The 14,674-nt window shown below is 39.1% G+C and overlaps 1 protein-coding gene across 1 annotated transcript in view; it reads left to right on the top strand.

Moving 5' to 3' along the window:
- Positions 1–14,468, top strand: part of ZRANB3 (zinc finger RANBP2-type containing 3) — a 97,218-nt gene extending 82,750 nt beyond the window's left edge. The window contains exons 14-18 of the mRNA XM_057746767.1: positions 140–282; positions 6,578–6,688; positions 7,760–8,162; positions 11,328–11,459; positions 13,446–14,468. Coding sequence (XP_057602750.1) covers positions 140–282; positions 6,578–6,688; positions 7,760–8,162; positions 11,328–11,459; positions 13,446–13,544 — 888 coding nt within the window. The 3' untranslated portion in view covers positions 13,545–14,468. The remainder of the gene's footprint in view (positions 1–139; positions 283–6,577; positions 6,689–7,759; positions 8,163–11,327; positions 11,460–13,445) is intronic.
- Positions 14,469–14,674: the final 206 nt, after the last annotated feature.

Here is a 14,674-nt window from a genome sequence, read left to right as displayed (position 1 = left end):
AAGCATTAAACTGTGAAACTCAAAGCCTATTTTGGGGATATAATAAAACATCAGTTTTCAGATGTTTTAAGTAGCCTCACTTTCAAAGGAAGATGCCTGGCAAGCTGTACACTCTTTTCATTATCTCATTTTCTGCCAGATTTTGAGGTTTGTTCGAGAATGGAGTAGTCTAACTGCCATGAAGCAAAGGATCATCAGGAAAAGCGGGCAGCTGTTCTGCAGTCCAGTTCTCGCTTTGGAAGACATCACAAAGCAGCAAACCAAACAAAACAGTACCAAAAGGTACGAGTTGTCTTTCTTTCTTTCTTTTGTATTTTATTATTTGTCACAGTTATTTCTACAGGAGGGTTTGAGGCATTTTATGTAACTGTTAATGAAATCCTGATGAGTTAAGAGAAAATTGTACATAAAATGACAGCTTATTTTGAAGCAACATAAATAGATATTTTGTGAATTTGATCAAATCTGCTGGAAAAGATCAAGTTGTCTGGATCTTGCTCATGATGACTCACATTCATCAGGAGAGAGGCCAGAGTCACAGGTTGGTGTGACCCGTGACCTGCCCAGCCAGGGGCACTGGTTAACAACAGGAGGACATTTCCCTGTTCTAACAGCAGAGCCTGCCTCTGGGCCCCGTCTGCCTTGCGCTCCTGGGGCGTGAATCTTGGGTGCCATGCAGCACAGGAGCTGATTCATTTGATGTACCACCACCCAGGTAGCGAAGCGAACAATTATCATGCCCGTGGTTGGAAACAAAGTAATAGGAAAGGTTAAGTGTCTCATGTTTGTAACTGGTTTGCCTTTATCATTACAGGTCCCTTTCTAATCTCTGTGTACTCACTTTCCTTTCTTGGCGTCGTGGTTGATCATCTTTGCCTCACTCAAACATCTCGTTGTGATCTCAAATCCCCGTTCTCTGTAGACTGTCTTTCAGCATGAAGCAGAGTCTCAGGAGAACGTCAGCCACCCTACAGCCCAGCTCTGGCTTCGGAAGAGATCACAAAGCACTAAACCAAACAGCAGTCGTGGCTAAGGAAGCCCCTTCCTATAGCCCTTGCTGTCTCCATGTGCCTGTAATCTCTCTTCATCCACACATCCACCATTTTTGTGATCTCTAGACTTTTCCATGCACACAGGGGAAAAAAATCCATCAGTGCTATGTGAGGGGGTGCAGCTGATTAAATGTATTATATCCCCATACTGTGACAATCTCTTCAGCTGTTTCAAAATATGGCTATGGTATATTTGCATGTGAGAACAAGGAATGATGTTTGTTATAAAGTGCTAAGAGTAAAAATAAGTACAGAAAAAGTATGGAGACAAATATATGTAATTGCTATTATTGACATAGTAAGTGTTGGGGAGGATGCCTTAAAAATTCATATCACAGGTTTCTCTAGGACAAGGTTCTCAACTGGGGGCAGTTTCTCGGTGGTGGCAATCTTGTGAGACATTTTTAGATCGTCATGATGAGGAGATACAAGTGGGATCATCTAGTGCTGGCGTCTCCTGGCAGTACTGGTCCGTGGCCTGTTAGGAACCAGGCCGCACTGCAGGAGATGAGCAGCTGGCAAGTAAGCGAAACTTTACTTGTATTTACAGCTGCTCCTCATTGCTCTCATAACCACCTGAACCATCCCCCCCCACCCCCCTACCCCATCTGTAGAAAAACTGTCTTCTAAGAAACTGGGTCCCTGGTGCCAAAAAAGTGGGGACCGCTGATCTAGCGGGTAGAGGCCTGGGATACTGCTAAAAATCCTACCGTGAACAGGACCAAACAAGTAGTTACCTATTTCAAAATGTCACTAGTGCCACTGTTGAAAAATTTTACTCTAGACCATACGATTAGGGGATTTGTGGAGATGATAGGGACTTTATACTTTCCCTGGGATTACAAACTCATGTGATTAAGAATAAACCAAGGAACCATAAGTGAATGAATGAGGTCAGGTGTAAAGCTAGAAAAGGATGGGGTAGAGAGCAGAACTATAGCAAATTAGAAAGTACAGAACCCATCTAATGTCACTCAAATTCAGATTTAAAACTAAAACACTATATGGGCACATAAAGCCTTTTGACTAGTTGGATTTATTCATGAGCTGCCAGTTTTAGACTCTCATTTCAACTTAGTACTGGTTGAGTTTTCCCATAAGCATGTATTACTTTATGTAAAAAATACATTAAAAATATGTGTGTGTATTTATACACACACAAACCTATACATACATACACACACACACACATAACAAAAAACACGACGCCTATTTTATTTTTCTCAATACTTCTTCCAGTCCTCTCCTTTTTTCATTTTTATAACCACAGTCTTAGTTGAAGTATTGGTCTTCTCTTTACATGGTCATAATTCCCTTCCTAACTGAATTTATGGCCCACTCCAGCCACTGCCAGACACATGCAATTGTTTCTTCTCCAGCAGACTTGGAAGCACCACTTAAGAAAGACAGCTGGTCAGGTGTAAAAGCAAAGTCATAAAATCAATACAAACCCAAGTCAGACACAGTGTTATTTATAAAATTACATGTAAGTGATGTATTAAAGATGAAACTATGTTAAGCAGCGGAGTACAGAGTCATATTTGTATGTTTAAGAGCTCACTCTGTTAGCAGTTGGAAGATTAGATTGAAAGGAAGACAAGTGTCATTAGCTTCCTGTGACAAATTATGCCGAACTTAGCAGCTTAAAACAACAGAACTTTATTACCTCACAGTTCTGTAAGTCAGAAGTCTGAGTTGACTCTGCTTGTTCCTCTGCTGTGGATTTTATAAGGCTGAAAAGAAGATGCCTGGGCTCCTACTGATAGTCTGGGAAGAATCCATTTCCACACTCATTCAGGTTGTTAACAGAATTCAGTTCATTGCGGTTGTAGGACTTAGATTTCCTTGCTGACTGTCGACTGAGGGCGACCCTCAGCTTCTAGAGGCTTCTTTGTAGCTCTAGCATGTGGGCCCCTACATCTCAGGATCAGCAGTGGGGTGTCAAATCCTTCCCATGCTTGGAATTGCTCCCTCTCTTAAGGTCAGCTGTCAGGTCAACCTTAATTACATCTGCAGCATCCCTTTACAACATTGCCTAGATGAGTGTTCAATTGAATAACAGGAGACAGGACTCCTAGGGAGGTATCTTTAAAATTCTGCTTATCACAGAAGTTGAGACTATTACAGTAGACCTGGAAAAAAAGAGGCTTATATTGAGGCATGGAAATGGGAATGGAGGAAAGAGAATGCAGAGGGGTGTTACGGAGATAGATCTACAGACTTTGGTCACTGATGAGAGAGAGGTGGACACTGATGAGAGGTTGAGACAGGGGTTCCAAGCACATGGACTTAACCGAAAGTGAAACGTGTGCACCTGCAGGGTAGGGAATACTTTGAGGAAGCATGCTGATTCTGGCTATAGAACCCCCGTAAGTTTCAGTAAACTGGGGTAACTGTGTCTCTCTGAAAGCAGGTATGAAAGATGGGGCTACACAGCAGCACTGATTGCAGGTCTATATGGAAAGCAGTTAGACCCTGAATGCCTTGCCCTCCCACCATCCTACCAGTTTGGTTTCTAGAGAAACTGAACTGGAGCGGCACCAGTCTTGGAAGCACCAGCCACAGTGGAGATAAAGGGAAAGACATTATACTGGACATGGACACTGCCCAGACCCCTTTCTTGGCTCAGCTGCTATACCAACAGTCACATTTTGCTTTCTAGGCAGTAGATTAGGGGATTCACCTCTGAAAAGATAGAATGGTCTCAGAATAAAGACTAATTTTCAGGAATTCTCCCAAAAGCAATGGCTGAATCTCCCAACTTGATTGTCCTCCAGTGACATCCACTCGTTTACAGGCTGCATCCAAGCTCAGAGTTTGCAGTCAGCTATTGAGCAGCTCACTCTTAAATGTGAATAGAAGCCAAGATCACAGCCATTGTTTAGGTTGCTATGTGGATTCCTACTTGTCAAAGGGCAGGTTGCACGTGGAAACCTATGGGTTTAGAATGCCAACTATATATGCTCTAGTCACAGCTGATTTCTAAAGCAGGTCAGCAGCCTAGAGCCCAGCACTGTTCTCGTTGGTTCAGGCCATTTTCCAACTCACTCCTCTCTTATTGCAAAACCTACATCTTCCATGACCATCCCCATCCAGAAGTTAATTCAGTAGACAACATTCTTCCTTCCCTATTTGTCAAAATTGGGATTTCCCATAATCCTTTTGAGAGTTGTTATACTTATATGAATTTCTTAGCAAACCTCAGTGGAAAATTAAATATTGGTAACACAACTAAGTTTGAAAAGTTGTCAACAACTGTTTTAGGGTTGATTGATCCATTTCTGGTGGTTTCCAAAAATTTGTTCATAGGAAATAACCTCTGGTTATTTTTAGTTCTTAAATCTCTGAATAGATTTCTCAGCATCTTTTAAAATTAACTGAATTAAATTTCTAAGCTTTTAAACATTGAGTAATACCTGAGGCAAGGCTTAATATCCCATTGCCCCTCAAAGCTGGGAAGCTTTTAAGTTCACTTAGAATCCGCTGGAATACTTTAGCAAAATGCTTTTGTAGGGGATAAAATGGTTGAAGAAATGGGAGTGGGGGGAATTTAGGAGCTAAAGGGCAACTTAAAGAATACTAAAAGAATTCACTGTGATTCTTTTTTGCTTTAAGAAAGACACACAAATAGAATTGCCAACATGTGAAAAGATAGTCATCCTTCCTCTTAATAGGAGACATGCAAATGTAAAGATACCTATCACCATTAGCAGAGGTGTTTTTAACCCGATATACCTTGTGCTAGTGAAAGTGTAAGGAAACAGGGGCTCTCCATTGCTGGTGGACCTATAAATTGGTACAAACCCAGAGGAGAACCATGTGTCAAAATCTGTGCAAATTTAAAGCACCCAGGACCTTTGACCCAGCCATTCTCCTTCTGGGGATTTATTCTACAGATACTTTTTGTGTAGAAGATAGGGATATGTGGGATAGGGATATTTATTACAGCATTGTGTGTGATGGCAGAGACTGGAACAACCTAGATTGGCATTAATCAGAGCCTGGTTAGATATAGTATACGGTTTGTCTAAATAATGAAATAACATGCAACCATTTAAAAAAATAGGGCAATCCTATGTGTGCTAATATGGAAAGATCTTCGAGATGTATGTTTGGGTAAAACGAGCAAGGTGAAGATGTTTGTATATTATGCTACCATTTGTTTTTAAAAATAAAAAATATAATGGGGAGTGACTGCTAATGACTATGGGTTTCTTTGGGGGTAATAAATATGTTCTGGAATTAGATAGTGGTGAAGATTGTACAGCCTTGTGAATATACTAAAATGCACTGAATTATAAACTTTAAAATGGTAAATTTTATGGTATGTGAATTGTATGTCCATAAAAATACAAAGAAATAAAAGGTATACACCTATACACGTAAAAAATGAACTATTTCTAAAAGGAAATATTGAAAACTGGCAAAAGAGGTCATTGGGGGAAGGGGGTAGAAAAGGATGGGAATGGAAGGGAAAGTTATTCTCCACCACATACAGCAGGGCATGCCTTTACAATTTTGAAATATGTGCATGCATCATCTAATCAAAATGTAATAAAATACTTTATAAAAAGGAAATCTATTAATTATTAAATCTACTTTAACAACATAAAAGCAAATTTCTGAAACTTTACCTATAGCTGCACAATTCCATTGTGATTTAACTTTAATTTTATTGTCGTTACCAAATGAAGAAGTATTTGAGAATAAGAAGAAATGCATGTTTAAAATAATTTTTAAAGAAAACTGCAATAGATGTAAACTAGTAGAGAAACTGGGCCATGCTAATTAGAAGGAATTAATTGGGTAATTGCATTTCACCTACTTAAATTCCCCTGTCACCTCTAATTGGAATAACTTTCCTCTTTACTTCCAGTCCCTAAACCATTATGTGGTATTGATAGTGTTGTGTAATAAGGTTCTGAATCCCACATCAAGAGTGGCTTTATTTCAGTGGAAGATTCCATAAACTCTGTATGAACTGATAATAATGGAAACAACCTTGAGATTACAGACAATGTGATTGAACCTGGTTAACTAAAAAGAAAATCACTTTATCCGAATACGCTGATACACTGTTATTACTGATTAAGGTGATGTGCGGAGCCTTGAAGAGAAGGCCAAGAGGGAGGTAAAAATGCAGTTAGAGATTTTCTGCACAGCTTGGCAAGCAGTTTACTTATGGCTGTCAGTGGTGCATTAGTCAGTGTATTTGATCATTCCTTATTCCTACACCCACTCCTTTTTTCCCCTAAGTGAAATTGGTCCAAAGGATATTGAATGACTCTTGAATTTCTTAGAAAAATAAATCTTGAGAAAACTAATTTGGAACAAAGAGATGTGTTTCCCACACATGGAGACCAACGTAGAGGGAGAAAATTTCATTCCTTAATTTAAGTATTAGCACAATGAATAGACTTATATTTTGCTTTTTCTCTTATTGCTTTTGCAAGAAGCAATGTGAACATGACAGAGAAATTCTTATAGGAGAGAGAGGAAATCTACTTTACATGCATTTGTTTTAGATACATAACCAAAGAAGATGTTGCTGCAGCCTCGATGGAAAAGGTGAAGAATGATGGGGGCCATGTCCGTCTGATCACAAAGGGGTCCAGGCCAGGGCACTCCTCTACAAAGTAAGGGGTTTTTTACTTGTCGGGCATAGCAGTACTAAGACTATTCCTTTAAATTTATGCATTCATTTTTGTAATAACACTTTACCTTTGTGTGGCCACTTTACAGGTTACAAAAAGCTTTCACAATATAATAGCTCCTCTATCCTCCTAAGCAACCCTGTGAAGCTCCTGATGCCCTCATCTTAGAAATTAGAGATAAAGAAGGTTCCTAAGGCCAGGTGGGTCAAGTGACCTGCCCCAGGCCACTAGATGCTAGAAGAACTGACCTCAGATCTGGGCGCTCTCCCCACCCTGCCCCGTCTTGAGTTCTGTCATAAAAAGTTTTTCTTTTAACACTTCTAACAAACAGCCATGGAAAATAAGCAAAGTTGCTACTGTAATTCCCATGTAGGGCTTTTCAGCATAATTGAGTAATGTACCTTTTCCTTTTATTCTAACAAATTGAGCCTATGTCCTACCATGTTTCATCTCTAATTTTAATTCTGTCAACTCTGAGTTTACCCGTAGGAGGCATGTATTTAGCTAGTCTCCTGTTCTAATTCCTGTCAGTACTGGTAGCTCCCTGGCTGTGTCACTTAATGGATGTGAATAATCTGTCTCCTGAAGGCCAGCAGAAGCTGGAAGAGAGTGTTCATGGAAGCCTTGGTAACAGCTCTCGGTCCTAATGAGATGTGTGACCCGGCTCATTGAGAGAGCACGGTAGTCACTGACTTTAGCTGGGGCTTTCCATTAGCCTGTCCTTCCCCAGCCTAAAGAAGCATTTTCTAACTTCTCCATCTTCTCCAGATGTCCCAGAGTCTGATTGTGTAACTTGAAGACATCTAAGTTCCCAGGAGAGGCAGCATGTTTATATTCAAGTTCATGTTTTTGAACACACCGTTCTTTCTTTTACTTGGAATGGAAGAGAGTGCTGACTATAGCTATTTCATTTCCACACTGAATCAAAATCTGTGGGCCCTATGTTTACTGTTTATTGATATAGAAACTTTGAAGATTTTTAAATGAAGTAACAATTATTTAGAATAGAGTAAGCCTTCATTAGTTACCTATTCAGTGTTTTGCTCATTCTAGAGAATTTCTTGAAGATGGAGCATGTGTCCCATTTCTAAATCCCTGCACAGCCCAGGCTGATCTCACAGCGAAGCCTTCTACATCCAGAGGCTATTTGCAAGCTGTGGATTATGAAGGAAATCCACTTTGTCTTCACTGTCAGCAACCCACTTGCCAGACTAAGCAAGAGCATGAAGCAAATGCTTGGGATTCACGGTTTTGCTCTCTGAAATGTCAGGAGGAGTTTTGGATTCGATCTAATAACAGTTACCTGCGAGCCAAAGTATTTGAAATTGAACATGGTGTGTGTCAGCTGTGTAATCTGAATGCACAAGAACTCTTTTTACATCTGAGAGATGCCCCTAAAAATCAGAGGAAGAATCTCCTGGATGTTACCTGGACCTCAAAGCTCCCATTAGAACAGGTAAATTTTAATCATGTGACTGATAGAAGGCAGCATTGCACTGAGTGATGAATGTTGACTCATTAACTTTCTTTTTGTAAACTTTTACTATGGGAATTTTCAAATACCTATACAAAAGTAGAATGATGAACTCACATACCTGTCACCCAGCTTTACCAGTTGTCAACATTTTGCCATTCATTTTCATCTGTCGCTCACCTCAATTCCTTTTCTCTCCTGGAATTATTTTACAGCAAATTCCAGACAGCATTTCATTTCACCCTTAGGTACTTTCATTATGTATCTCTCACAGATGAAGACTTTCTTTCTCTGTCCCCACACCCCCTTTTTCTTTCTCTTTTGCTTTTTATTTATTTTTTAATTTTTGAAGTTTAGTTGATTTACAGTGTTGTGTTAATTACTGCTCTACAGCAAAGTGACTCAGTTATACATACACATTCTTTTTTTAAAATATTCTTTTCCATTATGGTTTATCATAGGTCTTTCACTCTTTTAAATATAATCCCGTATCCCAATATCCATTATCACACCCAACACAATTATAATTCTGCAATTATAAGTCCATGTTCCCAGATTGTCTCAAAAATGTCTTTTTACAATTGCTTTGTTCAAATTAGGATCAAAATATGACCCACACATTGCATTTGGTCATTACGCCTTTTACTTTCCATTTAATCTGTAATATCACTGCATCCCTTTTTTTAACACCATTGATTGTTAAAGAAACTGGATCATTTGCCTTTAGGAATTTCCACATTCTGGATTTGTCTCCCTGTATCCTCATGATGATGTTTGACATGCTTCTCTATCCCCTTGATTTCCTGAATAATGGTTATGAGATCTAGAGGTTTAATTAGATTCTGATAAGATTATTTTGGGAAGAAATCTTAACAGATGGTACACTGCATTGAGAGGCCCTTATGGTCTGGTTGTTCCACTTTTCCTGATGTTACTGTTGAATGACAAAGTGGTAAACAGATAACCCCCAAAATGTAGTCCTTACAATGAGAAGGAAACATATATGTTCATCCCACTGTAAGATATAATTCATGACGAAAATACTATTCTTAGCACACTATTTTCAATATTCACTTTGATAGCCAAAACTCAGTTGGATTTCCAATGTTGTTAACTAATCAGTTCTAAATTTCAAGCTGGAGCAAAATGTGTCATTTTGTACTAAGCTTAGTTTTAAAAAATCACTCTCTGTCTACTAAAATATTGGATAAGTTCCACGCAGGTAGTCAAATCTTATATTTTTATTTACCTAATATTGCTGAATTATGACAAAATTAATTAAGAAGCATTTCTGCAAAGATGAATTAGCATGACTTTGAGAGCTAGGGAAATACACTCTTCCCCTAATGTTATCCAGAGTTCCTGAAAGATCCTTTGGTCTAATTGGTCAGGGACATGTAACACCCATCCTGGAAGTGTCAGCCAGACTCCAGTTACTGTCTGCTGCCTCCATGTGGAAGCTTCCAGAAGACACTCAATGAAATGACTCAAGAACATCTTGAAAGCAGTCTGTCCAGGAGTGCAGAGGTAACATAGTGTACATCTGAAAGAGAAGCGCTCAGAGGATGAGGAGCACCACAGGGCCTGGATGGGTTGTCCAGTGGGAGAGGGAGTGATTCTTTCTGGAGGTGAGTTTAGGATGTTGAAGACTGGCCCCAAGTGGTTTAGAATTACTGGGAAGAATAAAGAAGTACCTTCTGGATCAAGAATCTGTCAGAATGGAGACTGCTTGACGCAAAAGAATTGGTTACAAAAGATAGAACCAAAATGAATTTTTTTTCTAAGAACATGCCATTTGCTCGATGCACAAGACTGCCATATGAAATCGCCTCTAACAATGCCAGCTTCAAAAATAACAACCATTATATATCTTCTAACAGAAATTGGGAAGTTAAGTATAGAAGAGAAAGTTCATCCATAACAGTGTTCAGGTGGACTGAGTTTACTGCTCCAATTTGCTGCTTCCTGGGGCTGCACTTGAGCCAGACTGTTGTTAAGGTCCCTGCACCATCCTTGGGCTTGACAACTTTCCTAAAGCTCTTTAGACCTGTATCACAGGTTCCCATGGCCAACAGCCTTGAAGTTGATTATAATATCTTCCTTGTTCAAGACGAAGGAAATAAAAACAACCTACACACTCATCTTTGTGATATTTAAACCACTCTACACTGCTATGTTGTGAGCTGGTTTTACTACCTCAGATAAAAAGCTAAAGTACATCCCGTTTGAATGTAGGTCATCATTGGTTAAATATAAAGTATGTATATATGGACTGGCCTAAATAGTGGCTGCTTTAAATAAACATCTTTGTTTATTCCAAATATGTAAGGTATAGAGGTCTGTTCTAGAAATTTGATTCCAGTCCATGTAACCTAGGAGGTTCCCAGGTGATAGCATAGAAGTTCTGGGTAATCACTATTAATATTAAACTGTCAGGACTTCCCTGGTGGTGCAGTGGTTAAGAATCCGCCTGCCAATGCAGGGGACACAGGTTCAGGCCCCGGTCCAGGAAGATCCCACATGCTGTGAAGCAACTAAGCCCATGTGCCACAACTACTGAGCCCACGTGCCTAGAGCCCGTGCTCCACAACAAAAGAAGCTCCCGCACTGAGAAGCCCATGCACCGCAACGAAGAGTAGCCCCCGCTCACCACAACTAGAGAAAGCCTGCATGCAGCAACAAAGACCCAATGCAACCAAAAAAAAAAAAATTAAACTGCCATTGGTATAGTAACAAATGCATTTAGGTCAACAATTAAAGACTGAGTCAGTTATATTCAGAATTTTTTCATTTCTAATCTGTTCTTAATTTTGTCTCAGTTTTGTTTTAGTGACTATATAAACTAGCTCAAAGGTGCAGAAGCAACTGATTTTTCCCAATCTGTTAGGAGGCTTGGTATTTTAAACTTGCTTGTAATTTTTTTCAAAATGGGTTAGATAAGGGGAAAAGAAACCTTTTTCAGAAACATTTTTTATTGCTTTCAAATTGCTAACCTAAAGGGTTTTTCCTACTCACAATAAAAGCTATGAAAAACCATCCTAATGTATTTTTCCTGTGATTTTGCTGTGTAAACATGATTGCACAATGCAAACCCAACAGTTCTCACAGTGTGTGTTGAAAATCGCTGATCTTGTGTTCTTATTGCAGCTTAATGAAATGATACGAAACCCAGGGGAAGGGCATTTCTGGCAGGTGGACCACATCAAGCCAGTGTCTGGTGGAGGAGGACAGTGCTCCCTGGACAACCTGCAGACCCTCTGCACTGTCTGTCACAAAGAGGTCAGTGAAGCTCACAGACACAATTGACTCCATCCTGAGACATCAAATTGAAAATTGTGCATGCAGGTGTGGAAGATTACGTGGGTGAATCTATATCCCTGGTCTGGGATCCAAGATGTATTTTATTCTTTTCATCACCTAACACTTGAGTTTTCTCCTGAGGCCTGTGCACATTCTCAGTCACAGATGAAAAAGAAACGGCTTCCCTTTCGATTCATTCTAGGACCACGAAATTTTCACCACCACCTAGAAGAAAATGAATACAACTTACACTGCCTTGAAAAGACCCAGAGCCTCAAACTAGAAGTTCAGTGAACTGGGGCAGTGACATGTGTTTGCATTTGCAGCTAAATATGTCCTGAATTATCTGAGAACATTAATAAATTATCTCTGGGACCAACTCAGTTCAACATGCAAACATTACACTGCTGACCTAAATATGAAACCTGTTAATCTTAGTACGTCTTGGAGCAATTACCTATTGCTTAAAATGAGAGGGAAAAAATGACATAATACCGTCTGTCAACTAGGATGAATTTTTAACAGATTTTTAACTGAATTTTTAATAGTTCAGCAAAAGGTCACAGGATCTACCTGTTGAGATATAATTGCAGAGAGAAGCATACATTCAATATGCAACTTTGTATCCAACTTTTTTCCATAAGCAAAATTGAAGCATTTTCCCACTTTCCAATGCAAGCATCCACACTGTTTATCATCTAAAATGCCTGCAGATTACTCTGTTGAGTACGCCTCTACTGTGGCTTATCCAGCTGTTCCCATACTGATGAGTATCAGAGCAGCGTACATGTGCTGGTTCATACACACAGTGCGACCCAGCGCTGTATTTTGCATACAAACTGCGTTTTACATTTTGAGGTTGTTCCTTAAGGTAGATTCTCAGATGTAAAATCCCTGAGTTAACTGTTTGGATGTTTTTGAAACTGGAGGAATTTATCTCCAAGATGTTCACCAAAGGCTTGTGCTCAGATATGCTCCTTCTACCCCGGCAGTGAATGGGAGTGGCTGATGAACTGCCCTGCTAATGTGGTGAGAGAATTGTGTTTATTAAAGACCCTGGTTGTCTGTAAAAAATGCTAGCCATTGTATTTACACTTTCGAGAACTGTTCACATCCTTTGCCAGTGTTCGTATCGTATGAGCACGTTCTTAGCCTCCTTTTAATAGTTCAGATTCCTCAGTTTCTTCTCAAACATAATTTTGACATAAATGGGATCATGTCATAAGCAGAGCTTTTTGTTTATTTGTTTTGTTTTTAGTTTTAACTTTTTTTTTCTCTCCTTCCTGCCTCCACCTGGATCACTTCACGAGTACATGGCCTTTAGCTGGGAAAAAAGTCATCTGATTTCTCAGCTGTGCAAATTATTAGCACATTCAAGACCTATAAGTAAATTAAGATATAGCAAAAGAGAATGCTGTACCTTCTGTAATCACTTTTTCAGAGTCTCATGAAAGATTTTATTTGTGGGAGCAGCAGAATTCAGTTCTGTTCTGTCTCTCTCGTTGTGTGTGTGTGTGTGTGTGTGTGTGTGTGTGTGTGTGTGTGTGTGTGTTGGCATGGCTGGGAAAGGCTTCAGAGCCCAGAGAACAGGAGGTGGGTGGGCCCTGCACGCACTGCACTCTGGGAAATTCCCACGTGGGTGAGGGGAATCATGGCCTCCCCTAGTCCCCAAATGAGGTATTTACCATCTCACTGGGTAGAAAGACAGCCCCCAAAGCTGTGCATTTTCTCCTCAGCATCTGGTCCTAAGTGAACCTATAACCTCAGAGCTACTAGAATCCTCTGCTTACGGCTTAGTAACTGCACCCCTCCCTCCCCCCTGCCAATGGCAAAGCACTGGTAAATGAGTGTGATGATAATGTAGATTTTTCCAGACTAACAGAATACAAAGTTTTTAAGTTTCTGTAGCCAGTACTTTTTTTTTCTAACGTGTACACATGCTTTTTTTTTTTTTTTTTAATTTAGAGAACTGCCAGACAAGCCAAGGAAAGAAGCCAGGTGAGAAGACAATCTCTAGCATCAAAGCATGGATCGGACATCACACGATTTTTGGTAAAGAAATGAAGTATAAAAACATTTTTGAATGGATGACGTGGTTTATATGTGGAGAATTCAACATAATTTTTTGTGTGTTTGTCTAATATTTTAAGAGTGAAAATTTTCAGAACAAAAATCAAGAATTCAACTTCCCTTTTCATGTTAAATGCTTTTTGTGCTCAGTACCTTTTGGAAGTACTTAACATAAACTGAGATACAATACTAAATATTTCTATGATCTTCTTGATTTCATGCAGACTTTCAATTATGTTTCGGTAAGGTTTTGTTAAGCTTTCAATTCCCCTGACTATACCTTAATCACCGTATTATGCATATTGTTTTTGAAAAATATATTCTCAATTACTTGAAAAATGCTGTTGGATTAGTATTGGCTCTGGACTGCTGTGCATCTAAATGGAACATTGTGAAACCATAAGGGAAATTTTGGAGGCAAATCATCATTATTCAGGAATTCTGGGCCAATCGTGACCTGACTCCTTAGTATGCAAGAGAGACTTGTTCACTAAATGCCTGCAAAATGGGCTTTGGGTACACATTTTGAGTGTTGTCTTCTCTTTTATTTCTTAGCCAGTTGTCACTATTGAAAAGATGCTTTTGAAAATAAGCTAATTGGACCCATGGCATTTGTGGACAATTCAAGGGTTCTGGCTAAAGTGATTGTTTAAAATGTTTAAAAACTGAAAACATAAAATGCAACTTAAACTTCATTTTTTAATTTGTTTTAATGCATAAAACTAGGCTTACTGTCAAAGCACCCTTTGTCTTCTCGTTATCATTTTCTGTTTTTAAAATCCTTTTTTATTAAAAGTATATTCCTGGAACCTCTTTTAAAAGGAATGATGATGATAAAACACTTTATATTAAAACATGATCAGATGGGGATATATGTTAAAAACAGTGCAAGGGTAATATTAAAATGTAATTGATATTCAAAAATAAGAGTGGTAAAAGATAAACATTATAGAATCATGAATCTTCCTTCTAGAGTTTTTATTTAAGTTTATAGTATTTCACTGTATGAGATCAAATGGTATTGTTCATTTTATAAATTAGTTGGTCTTTCTTTGGCCTCTTTTCTGCTTTGCTGGTCAGGCTCTTTGCAGTTTTCTGCCTCATTGCCAGGGTAACCTAGGATT

The sequence above is a fragment of the Hippopotamus amphibius genome, chromosome 8 (assembly GCF_030028045.1).
Source record: "Hippopotamus amphibius kiboko isolate mHipAmp2 chromosome 8, mHipAmp2.hap2, whole genome shotgun sequence".
Lineage (NCBI taxonomy): Eukaryota > Metazoa > Chordata > Mammalia > Artiodactyla > Hippopotamidae > Hippopotamus > Hippopotamus amphibius.
This window is presented reverse-complemented; position numbering and strand designations above follow the sequence as displayed.